The 16938-nt window shown below is 44.4% G+C and overlaps 1 protein-coding gene across 2 annotated transcripts in view; it reads left to right on the forward strand.

The window, feature by feature from the left end:
* The window catches only part of HHAT (hedgehog acyltransferase), a 221125-nt gene that overhangs the window by 60223 nt on the left and 143964 nt on the right, over positions 1 to 16938 (forward strand). For both annotated transcript variants that reach the window (XR_013959496.1, XM_080649230.1), the window contains exon 8: positions 9950 to 10100. Coding sequence is in view for 1 of the 2 variants with exons in the window: in XM_080649230.1 (XP_080505356.1) it covers positions 9950 to 10100 (151 nt within the window). In the remaining variant the exon portion in view is untranslated. The remainder of the gene's footprint in view (positions 1 to 9949; positions 10101 to 16938) is intronic.

Genomic DNA, 16938 nt, shown 5'->3' on the forward strand with positions numbered 1-16938 from the left:
TCATACTCATGCAGAGTCTGCCAAGCGGAAGGGGAGGTGGTTTGGGCAGAACTAGACGGGGAAACACCAAAAGGCAGGCCCTGACAATTCCTGTTAGAGCAGTGCCTGGGAAGGGACACTGCTCAGCAGTTTGCTTTGTCGTGTCCAGTGGCAGAATCGCACTGTCGTGGGGCCGACGCCTCCATCTCTCAGAGCTGGATGCCATACATATTTGTGTCCTCTGGCCAATACCCTGGCACGGATTTCTTCCTCACTAAGCAACTCTCCGAGTGAGTAATTTGATTTTCTGGGTGGCTGACCTAGAGAGAAAAAGGCTTCTTATATGAAAACATGAGGCTACTATGTTGAATACCATGTTGAATAGAAGTGCTGATAGTGGGCATCCTTGTCTTATTCCTGATCTTAGAGGAAAGGCTTCCAACTTTTCTCCATCGGGTGTGATATCAGCTGTGGGTTCATCATATATGGCCTTTATTATGTTTCTTCTATACCCTGAGAGTTTTTATCAAAAGGGTGTTGAATTTTGTCAAATACTTCTTACGTATCTATTGAGAAGATAATATGGCATTTATCCTTTATTTTGTTAATTTGATGTATTGCTTTGACTGATTTATGGATGTTGAACCATCCTTGCATCCCTGGGATATACCACTCACTTAGTCATGATATATAATCCTTTTAATATATTGTTGAATCCAGTTTGCTAATATTTTGATGAGAATTTTTGCATTGGCCAGAGATTATTTTAAATATATATATATATATATATATATATATATATATATATTGATTGATTGATGTTTTTAGAGAGAGAGGAAGGGGGGAGAGAGAGAGAGAGAGAGAGAGAGAGAAAGAGAGAGAGAGAGAAAGAGAGAGAGAGAGAAACATCGATGTGAGGGAGAAACTTTAATCAGTTGCTTCCTTCACGCCCCCTACTGGGATCAAACCTGCAACCCAGGCATGTGCCCTGACTGGGAATTGAACAGGTGACTTTTTGGTACAGGGGATGATGCTCAGCCAACTGAGCTACATTGGCCAGGGCTTGGCCAGAGATTCTTTAATAAATTGATTTATTATGTGGGTGGCTATTAGTATCAGTGGTTCAGAATAGGCATACCAGAAAGGGCCAGGAGGTGGCAGTAAAAGCTAGGTAGTCATTTGAGAAATTCAAATTGGACAAAATTTTATTAGCCTAATATTCAGCCTCTCCTGGTGAATTTACAAGGTGTCGAGGTGGTGGTGTTTCTTGACCAGGGAGAGAGAGGTGGTTTACCGAAGTGGCCATTCTTATCCCAGTTTCCATGCTGTCCCTGAGTTTTATCACTTTCAGTTCTTTTCACGAAATTTTCCTGCAAAATAAAAAATATGTCTATTAATTTACTCTGTTTTCAGTTTTTATGTAGAACATGTTTTTATATAGAGGCTGTAGATGAGAGTGTCACTGGATTTTAGCAGTGAGTCGTCTACCGGCCCCTTAATTTCTAGATAGAGTGGACTTGGCCTCTCGTTCCCTGGACTGAGCAGAACCCAGGGCTTTCCTGAGACTTCCAGTCCATGGCCTCCTCTGTCTCATCTCTTGCTTCTGTGGGATTCATTCTGTTTAGTGTTTAGGGATCATCTTGCATTGCCCTGATTACCACATGGTACTTGCTTCTTTTACTTGATCTGTACACACACACACACACACACACACACACACACACACACACACATCTGCTCAGATAGAGCTGTGTGTGTGTTTGAGGATGTGTGTTGGGAAGAGAGCTGCACAGACAACTTAAAATGGACAATTGGAGCCCCTGCCTCCTCTGCCACATCTGAAACTCAGGCCCCGGTCTCCGGCCACACTGCTCTGCCCTTTTCTCTGTCTCCTCTTGTCTGTCTTCTCTCAGGAACAAAAACGATCCCCTGTTTCCTTACAGAGTGATCTTTTATAAACACAAAGTAAATCATCTCCCTTTCTTGCTTGGTTTCTTAGGTCTTTTACTATAAAGTTGTGCTGCTTATCTGCCCCTTCCCTCCCCACCGCAACACCCCTATTCCCTCCACTGGACTGGTTCACACCCTTGTGCTCTGCATGCTCCATTGCTTGAGGTTTCCTGTACCTAGCCAACTCCTGCTTCAAAACAGCCCACTTCCGGGCCAGTTCCCTTGCACTCTCAGACTTAGATGATGCCTGCCTCCACCCCCCACTGCTATAATGAATTACTTTTGATTAGGAGAGAGAAGCTGAATTGTCATCAACTTTGATAGCACAGGGCATATTAAGGGCGTTTAGATGGGCTCAATGATTGTGAAAGTGTTATTTAAGTGCGAACTGTCCTCAACTCCACTTATGATCAATGAGAAAATGATGGTCATTTAATTCAAATCAATTCAACAAGCTTCATTATGCTGCAGTGGAAATCACTACCCACTCATTCATTCTTTAAACCTTCCTGAGGCCCCCGGGGGCCAGAGGCACGAGGTGAAGGGGGAGAGGTCCAGGGGTGATCTCATCTAAGTTTTGGAATTTAGGAGAAATATCGGTATTAGCCATAGGCATCTGGGATTCATAGTGAATGGGTGGCTGATAACGATCCACCAGGATCCTGGGGGTCTTGGTCACATCCTGCTTTCAGACCTTTCTCCTGTGAGAGGGAAGGTGCGCAGAGTGCAACCTTCATATTCTGAAAGAGGAACAGAAGTCATTTTATATCTGTTATAATTGACACATTTAAAATCGTTTTCGCATCCCTCAAGCACTATCACAATAGCGGAGGGAACAGTAATGATTCTACATTAAATAAATACATGGCTAAAATCTATAAACATAGATTAAACATACTTAAACTTTTCCCCCTGAAATGCCTCTTGCACGCCTCCCACTGGGGGTTGAGCCCGCAACCTGGGCATGTGCCCCGACCAGGAGTTGAACCGTGCCCTCCCGGTTCATAGGTCAATGCTCAACCACTGAGCCACGCCTGCTGGGCTGAGCAGAACTCTTTTTTTTTTTTAAATAAATCTTTATTGTTCAGATGATTACAGGTGTTCCTCTTTTTTCCCCCCATAGCTCCCCTCCACCTGATTCCCCACCCCACCCCATGCCCTTACCCCCCGCCACTGTCTTCATCCATAGGTGTAAGCTTTTTGTCCAATCTCTTCCCGATCCCCTCACACCCCCTCCCCCCTGAGAAATGTCAGTACACTCCCTTTCTATGTCCCTGATTCTATTATATTCACCAGTCCATTCTGTTCTTCAGATTTTTTTATTCACTTGATTTTTAGATTCACTTGTTGGTAGGTATGTATTTGATGTCATTTTATTGTTCATAATTTTTATCTTTACCTTTTTCTTCTTCTTCCTCTTCTTAAAGAACACCCTTCAGCATTTCATGTAATCCTGGTTTGGTGGTGATGAACTCCTTTAGCTTTTTCTTGTCTGTGAAGCTCTTTATCTGACCTTCAACTCTGAATGATAGCGTTGCTGGGTAGAGTAATCTTGGTTGTAGGTTCTTGCTGTTCATCACTTTGAATATTTCTTGCCACTCCCTTCTGGCCTGCATAGTTTCTGCCGAGAAATCAGCTGACAGTCGTATGGGTGCTCCCTTGTATGTAACAAACCGTTTTTCTCTTGCTGCTTTCAAGATTCTCTCTTTGTCTTTTGCCCTTGGCATTTTAATTATGATGTGTCTTGGTGTGGTCCTCTTTGGATTCCTCTTGTATGGGGTTCTGTGTGCTTCCTGAACTTTAAGTCTATTTCTTTCACCAGGTAGGGAAAGTTTTCTGTCATTATTTCTTCTAATAGGTTTTCAATATTTTGCTCTCTCTCTTCTTCTGGCACCCCAAAAATTCGGATGTTGGTACGCTTAAAGTTGTCCCAGAGGCTCCTTACACTATCTTCATATTTTTGGATTCTTTTTTCTTTTTGTTTTTCTGGTTGGGTGTTTTTTGTTTCCTCATGTTTCAAATCTTTGGTTTGATTCTTGAGGTCCTTTGATCTACAGTTGAGTTTCTGTATATTTTTTATTTCAGACAGTGTATGCTTAATTTCTGACTGGTCCTTTTCCATTTTTTTGGCATTCTCATTAAGATCCTTAAAGGTCTCATCAAGTTTCTCGGCGGTTTTTAGAAGATTCTTGAGTAACCTTATAAATGTGGTTCTGAACTCTATGTCGTCCAGTAGTTTGCTTTCCTCCATTTCTCTCATTGGTGACATGTTTCTTTGTCTCCGCATTTTGCTGCTTCCTTGTGTTGATGGAGTGGCTTTGTGTGGTAGGTGACCTATAGGGGCCAGTAGCTCAGCCTCCCCAATCACCTGAGGTGGACGCCTTTGGTACACCCCTTTGTGGGCTGAGTGCAAAGTCTTGGTGTAGTTAAGCCTTGATTGCTGTTGGTACACTGGGAGGAATTGACCTCCAGGCCAATTGGCTGTGAGGACCCGCTGTGTCTATAATGGAAGAACTGCTGCGCTGGAGACATGCTTATGGTGTAGGACTTGTTTCAGTGGGGCTTTGGTGCTCACTGAGTCTGCCTCTTGAATGTGTCACTTATGGATGTGAGGAGTTGAAATCTGGTGTCTTCTCACACTGACCACTAGGTACACTGGCTTCTGGATCTCCAATGGGGTGCAGGTCAGCTACTGTCTGAGGCCACCCAGCAGGAGCTACAGCGAGAACTACAGTTTTCTCCTCTTTGCTTGGGGTTTGGAGGTTTTGGAGCTGTCTGACCCCGGCTGCAAGTTTGCTAGGTTAAGCTGCGATAGGGCAGGCCATTCATATGCTAAAGCCGCTGCTTGGAGCTTGGGTGGGTTCGTAGATTGTGCAGGGCGGGGTCTCAGGGCGTGACCAGCTAGGGCGTGGCAAACAGCGATGGCTGCCAGTAAGCTGGCTCTGCGTCTCCGACCCTGTCCCCGTCCCGCGCCCCAGCACAATAAACAATTATTCCTGCGCGCAGCCCTGCAAGCAAGCCACCCTCACTTTCCGACCCCACAGCAGACAGTCCAGCTTCTCCCCGTAGGAGTTTGGGTCCCCCACGTCTCCCCAGAAATTGGAGTTCAGAGTAATAGGGAGCTTATCTCCCTTCAGGTTGAAAACAGCAGTGCTCCCAGATGCCCATCGCCAGCCTGATTCGCGCGTCTCCGTACCTCAGCTTTTCAGCGCTTGTGCACCCCTCAATGCTGTTTGCTCTTTCCTTCTAGTTGTAGAAATTCCACTCCGCCAGCATTCCCTTGGTTCTGGGTGATAGACGTTTTGTCTTTTAGTTGTAGTTTTGAAATTGTTGTGCGAGGCAGCAGTTTAGGTGTTTACCTACGCCGCCATCTTGGATCATCGTACGCCGCCATCTTGGATCATCGCTGAGCAGAACTCTTGGCTGAGAAGCGTGGGGCTTCGTTTCTCTAACGGAGAGTACTCGATTGGGTGTGGGAGACCGCTGGTCTTTCCTCCTAAGCTTGCAGAGCAGTTTCTTCACAATTAAGTTGTGGTTGTCAATATCATAGCCGTTTTTAACTAACAAAATCAAGGTCAATCCTAGGGCACAGGATTAAAAAAATTTTTTTCTGTGTGTTATCTTTTCGGATAACTCAGTGACGAGTGTCAGAATGAGTTTGGAACATTGCCTTTGAAATTGAAGTTCAGTCACATAGCCTACAGATTGAGCAAGAGAGACATTTTTTTTTTTTCTATACATGAACATCAGAAAACAGGAATGAACAGCAACATACCGGTAACCTCACCAACCCAAACAATTGCTATTTTCATACACTTTGATGTTTATTTTTAAACCTGGGGAAAGGGAGAAGGCTGTGGGTCTTCTAACTTAGAATTTCTCAAACTTGACTGAACATAACTTCCCCGCAAACTTGTTTTGCAATCAGAGTTCAGGACTCTGGCCCAAGCCTACTAAATCAGAATTTGTCAAGGAGAGGTCCAGGAATCTGATTAAATATTGTCCCCAGTGATTCTAAGTACCAGACACATTTGAGCAACACCATTGTCACTGATGCAGGTCCTGGTGGGACATCTTCCCACAGGGAGACACCTTTCTTCAGGGGCTCAAGGACTGATAAGTAACTTCATTAATCTGCCCCATGGCATTCTCCCCCTTCTCCTCTCCCTAGTCTCCCCTTCATGGTACCCTTTCCAGACTTTCTGTGCTCACTAGGGAGCAAGGAGGTGGGATTGTGCAGATGTAAGTCCTTTTTGCTCATTGTCCTCTGCAAGTGCGTTTGGTTGGTGGGTGAGGAGGAACTTGAATGTTCCTGCTGAAATTTGGGGTTTAGGTGGGAGGCTCTCAATGCCTCCCTCTTTTAAAGCTTTGTATTTTGGTGTGGGATCCCTTAACACGTCCCGCGTGGTTCAGGGTTCCAGTTCAGGTTCGGGTTCTGGAGGAGGCCGCACACTAAAATGAAGAGAGAGACTAGAAAAGAGTTAATTTAGGAAAATGGGGGGCCAGGCGGGAGCCCACCTCTAGTGGGAGGACTACCCTTTGCTTTGGCCTTGCCATCCCTTTTATTCAGGTTTGGGATACATCCATTGCCCTTAGGCAGGTAATTCCAGTAACAGGCAGATTATCTGATTATTTGGTGGGGAAGTTGCTTCAGCTACCATTGTCTCAATTAGATAGGGAGTGGTTGGCTCTGACCTTTCAGAGCTTCAAGGTTGACCAGCCTTCCAAGGTTCTTTGTCCACACCTTTCTAATTAGTGAGACAATGATTGGTTTCCAGCATTTTGGAAAATTAAAAGCACACACATGTGATTAACCCCCATGAATTCATCACCCGGGTTCAATAATTATCCACCGGTAGCCACTTGTCTTTCACCTGGACTCCCTCTTATGTTGTCCTGAAACAAATCCCAGACATCTTATCATTAACCATAATATTTCAGTAGTATCTCAAAAAGATAATAACTCTCATTTCCTCTTCTTTTGTTTTTCTAAAAGCCTATTTTTTTTAGAGCAGTTTAAGAGGTTCACAGCAAAATTGAGAGGAAGGTACACAGATTCCCCATGTAATCCCTGTGCCCACATACTCACAGCCTCCCCACTGTCAGCATCCTCCCTCAGAGAGGATTGCAACTGATGAACAGACATTGACGCATCATGATATTTACATTGGGGCTCATTCTTGGTGTTGTGCATTCTATGGCTTTAGACAAATGCATATATATTTCCACTCATTTTTCTTTTGAACTTCCGAGTCTTACAAAGAGACAAAATATGGCATATTGTAACTATACCCCAACTTGATAGAGACTAGGATTAAGGTGATAATTTATAGGGTTTTTAAAAATACATTTTATTGATTTCAGAGAAGAAGGGAGAGGGATAGAGGGATAGAAACATCAATGATGAGAGAGAATCATTGATCGGCTGCCTCCTGCATGCCCCACACTGGGGATTGAGCCTGAAACCTGGACATATGTCCTGACAGGGAATCGAACTGTGACCTCCTGGTCCAGTGGTCGGCAAACTCATTAGTCAACAGAGCGGCAAACCGTGGCTCACGAGCCGCATGTGGCTTGCAAGCCGCAGTTTGCTGACCACTGTCCTGGTCGATGCTCAACCACTGAGACACACCAGCCAGGCAAAAGTGGTGTTGTTTTTTGAAAGAGCCAAAAAATATGACTTTTTAAAAAAATTATTGAATGGTGTTTCACCATGGTATATGAGTTTTGTATGGTTTTATGGTGATAAGAAGAGCTTTGGCAAGGGGCTTGAGAGTGAGTGAAGAGAGGGGAGGTGAAAATGATTGAAAAGTAGTTAAAGTAGTTGTTCTTACATGGAAAAGACAGAATAAAGCTCTGAGGATGTACATTAGAGTTAAGTTTTAGGGACCTATCTCCTAAGTGGGTTTAGTCACGGGTCTTTTCAGCTCAGTGTTTAAACACCAGCTGTTGTTGAGATAATGTCTGGATAATGAAATGTTAAAAAAGTCAGCCAGTTGCCTTTTCTCCTACATCACAGTGAGGGGAGAAGGATAAGACATTTGACATCAAATGTTTATTTTGAAAACTGGAAACACAAACAAATGTCAGACAGCATACGATTCTCTTCCTTTCCCACTCTTACTACCGTGAACTTGGCTGTTCAATTACAGATACTCCATGTGGGGTGAGATAATTTCATGGTGCATGCTTTCGGAATGGGAGAGATGCCTGTTTGGCAATGGGGCATTGTAAAGGGTAGCAAGTTGCACCAGTTATTTAAAACACCAACTATTCCCTGTCCCCACCCCTCCAATCCCAACACCCCTTAAAACACTACCGTATTTATTGTGCCCTGATAACTTAGTGTACAGATAACTTCTTAGGTGACATAAAATAGGTGTATCTTTCTTTTAGGCAAAGTTGAAGTATGAAGCTCTGAATTTGTTGGCTACATTAGAGAGGCAATTCTTTGCTTTCTAAAGGGGTTCTTTGCCTTCTTGAAGGATTTGCAATAGAATACTTTAGGAGTTAATTTCCAATTCTTTTGTGCATAGAGATTACAGAGCACTCCTACTGGGCAAAGTGAATTACACTGAAGCATCAAAATTCAAACAGAAATATATAGCTGATTTCTTCCTGGCTTTTAGTTTATTCATAGATATGTGCAACCATCACCCTGGCCAATTTTTAGCACATTTTCACCTCAAAAGAGAATCCCGATCCTTTACCACCCTCCCGTAATCCCATCCCCACCCCACCCCCATCACCAACCCAATGCTTAGCAGCAGCCACCATTTTCTGCCTCTGTGTCCCTGTTCTGGACTTTCATATGAATGAAAACATACAATATGTGGCCTTTTGTTTCTGGCTTATTTCACTTAGTATAATGTTTTCAAGATTCATCTCTGTCGTAGCGTGTATCAGCACTCCACTCCTTTTTAGGGCAGAATAATATTCTATCGTGTGGGTAGAGCTCATTTGTTTAGCCATTCATCTGTCGATGGACAGTTGTTGTTTTCCCCCCAGTTTCTGGCTGTTGTGGACAATGCTGCTGTGAATATTCGGTGTAGGTGTCGGTGTGGACATTTGTTTTCATTTCTCTTGGGTATATTGCTGGGTCATATGGTAACTCTGTGTTTAATCATTTGAAGAACTGCCAAACTGGTTTTTAAAGTGGCCACACCATTTTACATCCTGCTCGCAGTCTACGATGGTCCCAGTATCTCCACACCTTTGCTAACCGTTGTTGATGTAACTCTTTGATTCTCGTCATCCTACTGGGTGTGAACTTATGTAAGGTTGAAAGGAATTGGGAAGGACTTTCCCTTTCTAATAGTTTTTTAAATGCAATATGTATATATTTAGTGCCCTTTTCTAGTTATCTGCAGAAGCATGACTGCTAAGAGATCCTATCGCCTGTCACAATAATAAAGGGAATTTTATATTTGTGTTTATTGATTTTATTTTTCAGCTTTTTTTTCTCTTTAGTTGAATTTATTGGGGTGATATTGGTTAATAAAATTATATAGCTTCAAGTGTACAGTTCTAGACTATATCATCTGTATATTGCATTGGGTGTTCCCCACCCCATTTATTGATTTTTTATTTGATTTTTAAAAAATATATATTTTTATTGATTTTGGAGAGGGAGAGAGAGTGAAAGAGAGGGAGAGAGAGCTAAAAACATCAGTGATGAGAGAGAATCACTGATCAGCTGTCTCCTGCACGCCCCACACTGGGGATCCAACCCACAACCCAGACATGTGCTCTGACCAGGAATCGAACCGTGACTGTGTGGTTCATAGGTTGACGCTCATCCACTGAGCCACGCCGGCTGGGCCCCCACCTCATTTGTTAATCCAAAAGTTTCCCTGATCAAAACCAAGGTGGGAGACTTTATAAATGTGGGTGCTGAAGGGAAGAAGGGGGGTGGGTGGCGGAATGTGAGCAGGAGGCGCATCTCCTGGAATGTTGCATCTTTGCCAGGAGATGGCTCCCCTTCCTGTCGCCATGTCTCACGGGTCCCTCTGTCTTCCAGGAGGACTGGCCTTGGCCCAGGTGCTCTTTTTCTACGTGAAGTACCTGGTGCTCTTTGGCATCCCCGCTCTGCTCATGCGCCTGGATGGACTCACGCCGCCGCCTCTCCCTCGCTGTGTCAGCACCATGTTCAGTTTCACGGGCATGTGGAGGTCAGTGGTTTGTTAAGCCCTGCAGGGGTGATGATAGGTCCCGTGGAGGAGCCGTGGCTTGGTCAGCTCAGAGGGCTTGGGCCACCATCCTGTCTCTGCCCCTCACTGAAGCCGCAGTTGGCACTTCAGTTTCTTCATCTCAGAGGATGACCTCTTGAAAATATTGTCAGGCTGTGATGCCACGTGAGATGAGAAAGTATGTCACCTGGGCTGTACAAACGCATCAAGGGTATGTCTAAAGTGCTTCCTTACTAACTTGGGACATGCTGTTTGCTAGTGATTATTTTATTGCTGAGAAGACATTTGTATATGTGGGACTGTCCAGTAAGAGAATAGACTCAGGATAATAGCGTAGGCCACTGTCAGCAATTACTAGCTCTAAGATCTGGGGCAATGAACTAAATCTCTCCAAGTTTCCATTTCTTGTCTTTTAAATGATAATAATATAATACCCATTTCCAAGAGTTGTTGTGAAGACTGAACAAACTAAGGCATTTAAAGCATCTGGCACCTAGTAGATGTTAACCAGTGTTAGCTTTCACCCTTACGTTATTCCTACACTTGGTGCACATGGGTAGATAGATGCTTATTCTACATTTCCTTACTCTTCCTGATTGTGCTTCATACCCCCACGGTGGCCTGGAGTCTTACTTGGGAAGGATCCCTCAGCCTCTGCTGTTTCCGATTGTTGTCCTCCAGGTGACCTTGCTGGCCTCATTTTTTTTTTTCCCTTCCAGTATGTTTGAATTTTGATGCTTTGGTGTAATTCACTTTGCCCAGTAGGAGCACTCTGTAAAATCTATGCACAAAAGAATTGGAAATTAACTACTAAAGTATTCTATTGCAAATCCCTCAAGGAGGCAAAGAATCCCCTTAGAAAGCAAACCATTTCAGACCTAATGGAAGAACCCCAGGGTGGGGACTTGCACATCCAGGGAGTTTTGCTCTCTAGGCGCCTCCGTTGACCTCACCGTAGTCTTGGCCCTGCTCAGAGCTGCCATTTTGGCTCATCTTATAGTTCACTGCTGTAGGCAGAAGAGCCGAGACACAGGTAGGGGAAGAGCTCAGGGACTATTGCCATATCTACTGCTGCTGTTAGGAAGGGGGTGGCTCGTACTCAACACCCTGGTTTCCCATAGTCACTTATTCTAGATGCTAGACTTATCCAAGCCTTTGAAAAAAACACATTTTGTTTTTGGTCGAGTTTGCTTTTTGGGATTAGAAATGTCATCTGGTTATTGCAAGAAATGTCAAGTAATTGCTTGGATTTGTCCTTAATCACTTTATTGAATGTCATAGGTTGCCCAGTTTTAATGGCAAGGTTAACAAAGGGTGTCTCTCCAGCCAGGGGGCCAGGGAGTGGTTGGGAGGCTCTGGTAACATTTGAACTACTTGTAAAGGTAATTTACTGAATAAATGGGTCAGGGCTCAGCATGATTTGGGGTCACGCCACAAGTGCCTGGTATCTGTCTAGCCCTTGCCTCTGCCTCCTTTTTTTTTTTTTTTTTTTAAAATATATTTTATTGATATTTTACAGAGAGGAAGGGAGAGGGATAGAGAGCTAGAAACATCGATGAGAGAGAAACATCGATCATCTGCCTCCTGCACACCTCCCACTGGGGATGTGCCCGCAACCAAGGTACGTGCCCTTGACCGGAATTGAACTCGGGACTCTTCAGTCCGCAGGCCGATGCTCTATCCACTGAGCCAAACCGGTTTCGGCTGCCTCTGCCTGCTTGGTGTGAATGCTCGCACTAATGCATTTCTTGGGAAGCTCATTCTTCTAAAGGGCCTCTCCAGTGTCTGCTGGCATCATAGAAAACCAGGACTTCTGGGCAGGCATGCTGGCCCCAGGCTTCCGGTTCCCTGTCCATAAATACTAGCGCACTGACAGTCACAAGGGGCAATTTAGACAGTTGACTGTATTTCACTTTAATATTGGTTGTTCTTGTCCTTTATTCTTTTAATTAATTACCTAATTGCTTAGTATTTTGCCCAAGACCCTCAGTTTTATACAAACCACAGAGGTGAGAGAGCAGGTCTGCCGAGACCTCTGTCACTCTTGGTTAGCACTAGCTCCAAGAGCGTAGTCTCAGGTTGTTGAAACACTCTCCACCCTTTCAGTTACACGTGGGCAAGAGAGCAAAATGAAAGTTACTCTGAGGGGGAGGCTCTGGGGTGACCCCTGGGAGTGATTGGTTCCAAAGGGAGAGGCTCACGAGGACATGTGATGAAATAACACACATGGTCTTTCCTAGGAGTGACCTCAACTTTGATTTTGGCTTCCTTTACCATTCATGGCTGCAGACTCCCCTCCCCCTTCACATTTGTTTTAGTTCCTTGAAGGGTTTTTTGGTTTACCAATTATACTTAGCAACACCTAGGCCTTCTTTTCTTTCTTTCTTTTTTTTTTTTTTTTACACAGAGGCCATTCCACATTAAGTAACTGGATTAAGGAAGGGATTTTAAATATATTGATTTCAGAGAGGAAGGGAGAGGGAGAGAGAGATAGAAACATCAATGATGAGAGAGAATCACCAATTGGCCGCCTCTTGCATGACCCCCACTAGGGATCGAGCCCATAACCCAGGCATGTGCCCCGGCCAGGAATTGAACCATGACCTCCTGGTTCATAGGTTGACGCTCAACTACTGAGTCACGGTGGCCAGGCAGGAAGGGATTTTAAGTCCCTCTGAGCTGCAGTGCATAAGTTAAGGCTCAGAAGAAGTGGTGTTTTAAAATATATATATATATTTGTATTGATTTCAGAGAGAAAGGGGAAGGGAGAGAGAAATAGAAACATTATTGATGAGAGAAAATCATTGATTGGCCACCTCCTGTATGACCCCCCCTACTAGGGATCGAGCCCACAACCCTGGCATGTGCCCTGACTGGGAATTGACCCATAACCTCCTGGTTCATAGGTCAGTGTTTAACTACTGAGCTACACTGGCTGGGCAAGGGTGGTTTTTTAATTGATAAAATAATAAACCTCATAGTTTATCTTTTGTGTTATTTGCAGGTTCTCCTTGACCCTTAGGAGGAGGTATACCATGTTCATGTTCAGGGGCTGGTAGCATAAACCCCCACTTCCCCTCGCCCTCTCTCTCTAATTTTCTTCTGTAAGAATGCATGTCAAGGGAAAATGAAGTTTTGAGTTTGTAATTTCTATGTACACCTAAATTTACGCTGATATTTCTGGGGCACCTGTTGAGGGCACACTGCAGACAGAAAATTGCTCCCTTTTCCTGGGTTCAGGTCTGTAAAAAATGGAGTCAGGAGCAGATGTGAAAGCTGGAAATGCTCATCTTTTTGCTCGGCCTTGGCAGCCATTCCTACAGTGACACAAAGGACAGGGAGGATGCGGAGGTCCCTGAGATAATTGAAATGGACCCATAACTCAGGAAAGAGATTACAAAACAATCTCTGGAGATTGTTTCATGGTTACCCAGACTTCTAGAAAATTCCCCCTGAATGGGGTGTAGAAGTGATGATGAGAGATGAATATTTAGCCTCCCACTTTAAAGGAGCCTTACACCCTGGGCAGGGTGCTGACTGATTGCACTGTCTTTCAGTCCACTCAGCAGTGAGAGAGGACTTGAGGCGGCAGCCTGCCCTATCAGGGGAATCTGAGCTGTACATCATAGATGAAATTGGCCATCAGCAGAGGGGTAATGTTGCCTGACATAATAGTTCAATTTGGTCATGAAAAATTGCTGTTCACCCAGATGGCCCAAACCTAAAGGTTAGGATCTCTGATGGGTTTGTTTATTTTTTTTCTAGCTCTTGTCTTTCATATAATTTCTGTTTAAATATTTGTAGACATAACAAAACCCTAAGGAGTATGTGTATTCCTACTTGTATGATTTTTCTGTGGCCTTATGGACCCGAGGAATTGAAAATTTTCTGCTTAATTTTTAGGTTTCATATTTTAATTTCAGGAGGCTGAGATCTGTAATGAGCATCCTTTGCCAGGAGTCATTAAAGATGACGTTGCGTGTCCAAGGTTCCAAATTAGAAATCTGATCATGTGCCCCTGATTTGATTTCAAGCTATGGAATCATAGTGTGCAAAGTGATAAAATTTCTTCCGGCCGCTGGTGAGTTATGGGTCCATTTCAATTATCTCAGGGACCTCACACAGCTCACCCTCTGCATTTCTTGAATTATGATGCTCTCAGGTGTTCACAGGCAAACTCATGCATCATTGCTTATCCCAGAGGAATCTGGGCACTGTTGGTGGCTGCTAGACCTTAAAGTACAGGGACAGTTTGGGCTGGGGATGGGAGGAGCCTGAGTCCCTTCTTGCATGAGTTTAAGTCCCTAGGTGGAGAGCTGGCCCAGGCCCGTGGTAGATGCTGACAACCCGCTGGCTTTTCGTGAGTCCTGCCTTTGAATCATGTTTAGCCTCAGGTTGCAGGGCAGGATGGCAGGCACGGAGTTGGTGAAATATATGCACCCCACGTCCACCAGCATTGCTGGGTAGAAAGCAGGGGCAGCACGAACCTAAAGGAGAAAAGATGGAAAAGGTGCTGTCAGCAAGAGTTCACTGTTTTGGGAGGTAGCCTAGTAAATAAGCTAAAAATTAAGCTTGAAACCTAAAAATTAAGCTTGCCAGTTACTGCCTGGCTTGGGCAAATAATCACAGTGCTCTGGGCCAATCTTTTCATCTCTAAAATGGAGATAATAATCATAACACTTGCCTCCTGGGGTGATTGGAGGGTTGATGGATCCCTTTGGAAGTGATAGCTTCTTGCTTTTTTTGCTCTTGAAAACCCAACAAAGACAGATGACAGAGATCAGCCTGAGGGCAGGCTGGTGTGGTAGCAGTGGCCGTGAGGGGAGTAAAGGCTCAGCTCTGAGCCCATGGTGGAGACGATGGTGGGGAGGTCACGGGCTCTGCCCTCAGAGGAGGGAGCTTGCCCCAATTTCCTCATCTCTTGAGTGAAAGGCAGACTCTTGCCATGAAATGATGTCTTTGTTCCCTGCTAGCTCTATCACTGTGAGGCCCAGCCACATTGGGTGGGGATGGCTACAGTGTCCTGGTGCTGAAGTGGTTCCCATCCACTACCCATGTGATTGAGCAAATTATTTAACCTCCTTAATGCCTCAGTTTTCTGAGGTATTAAAATTGGGCTAATCAAGCCCTGGCTGGGTAGCTCAGTTGACCAGAGTGTTGTCCTGATAAGCCAAGGTTGCAGGTTCGATTGCTGGTCAGGGCACATACAAGAATCAACCAATGGCCCTGGTTGGTTTGGCTCAGTGGTTTGAGTGTCGGTTCTTGGACTGAAGGGTCATAAGTTTGATTCAGGTCAAGGGCATGTACCTCGATTGCAGGCTCGATCCTTGGCCTCAGTCAGGGCATGTCAGGAAGGCAACCAAAAGATGTGTTTCTCTCACATCGATGTTTCTCTCTCTGTCTCTCCCCCTCCCTTCCACTCTCTCTAAAAATCAATGGAAAAAAATATCCTTGGGTGAGGATTAACAACAACAACAAAAAAGAAAAAAAATGAAAAGAAAAAAAAATTAATCAATGAATACATAAATAAGAGGAACAATAAATTGATGTCTCTCTCTCAAATCAATTAATCAATAAAAAATAGGGATCATCATAGTATTTGTCTTGTGGGGTTGTTGCGAGGGTTAAGTGAGGACATCTACTAATGCAGTGAACAGAGCAGGCACACTGTAGACACCAAAATATTAGCTAAAAAGCACAATGACAGATATGAAAGCAAACTTTACACTGATAGTTTTTTAATTTTCCAGGAAAGAAAGGGATGATAGGAAGGGTGGTTGAGGAGGTGGAAGGTGATGGGGGGGGGAGGGTGGTAGTAATATGTGGAAGGCACGGATTTCAAAATGGAAATGGGGGGTGCCTGTAAGGTACCAGTGTGGCCTATCCCAACCCCTACAGAGTTCTGTTTGCCAACAGTTTGCAGCTGCTGGGTATTTTTATTACCTCACAATCCTTCTCTCATGATCCCCTATCAGTGGACTCAGAAACCGTATTTCTTCTTCTAGCATTCCTATTTCAGAACCCCCTTACCTTTTCCTCCAAACACAGACTAGCATCTATCAAAAAGGACCGGGGCTAGCACACTGAGGCATATTTTATGAGCCATCATTATGTTTGGCTTCCTGGGTTTATTTTTACTTCAAAGACAGTTACTCTGGCCTCCTTTCCATTTTCTCTCTGTGTGGAAGATGATTTCAGTTCGCATGTCACTGAGCACACTCGCAGGCTGAAAGGCTTTCAGAGTAAGGAGTCCCATGCAAGAAACACCAGGGCGTCTTCAAATGGAGGGCCCACATCTGGAGGCTCACCGCCTGGTTCGAACCCAGGCTCCACTGATTATTACTGGGTGATCTCTCTCTGGAAAAGGGAGATATTACAATAAATACCTCTTGGAACTAACGCCCTGTGCTTCTCATGGCAGCAGTCACACTCCACAGTAATCACTTCTTTCCTTACACCCCACCAGACTTTGAGGGCATTGATCAGATCTCATTCTTAACTTAGCACCTTCCTTGGCGCCCAGCATACAGTGGGCACTCAGGACATCTTTGCTGAATGAACAGATGGTCACTCCCCTTTGAAATTGTGATCCCCAGGTCTCAACGGCACAATTTTCACGTAATTTGATCTGGCAGCCGAGCGGCGCCTCCCACAGGTGTGCCCACTGTCAGTACCTTTTTCTTTATCCCCCTAGTTTTCTCATTAAGTGTCATTACGTGGCGTGCCATAATATTGTGTCTGCTAGCAGCTTTCTTGAGAATGAATCTGCCTTGGAACGATCGAGGAATGTACGCCTTTCTTAATTACTATCATTATTATA

The sequence above is a fragment of the Plecotus auritus genome, assembly GCF_963455305.1.
Source record: "Plecotus auritus genome assembly, chromosome: 12".
NCBI lineage: Eukaryota > Metazoa > Chordata > Mammalia > Chiroptera > Vespertilionidae > Plecotus > Plecotus auritus.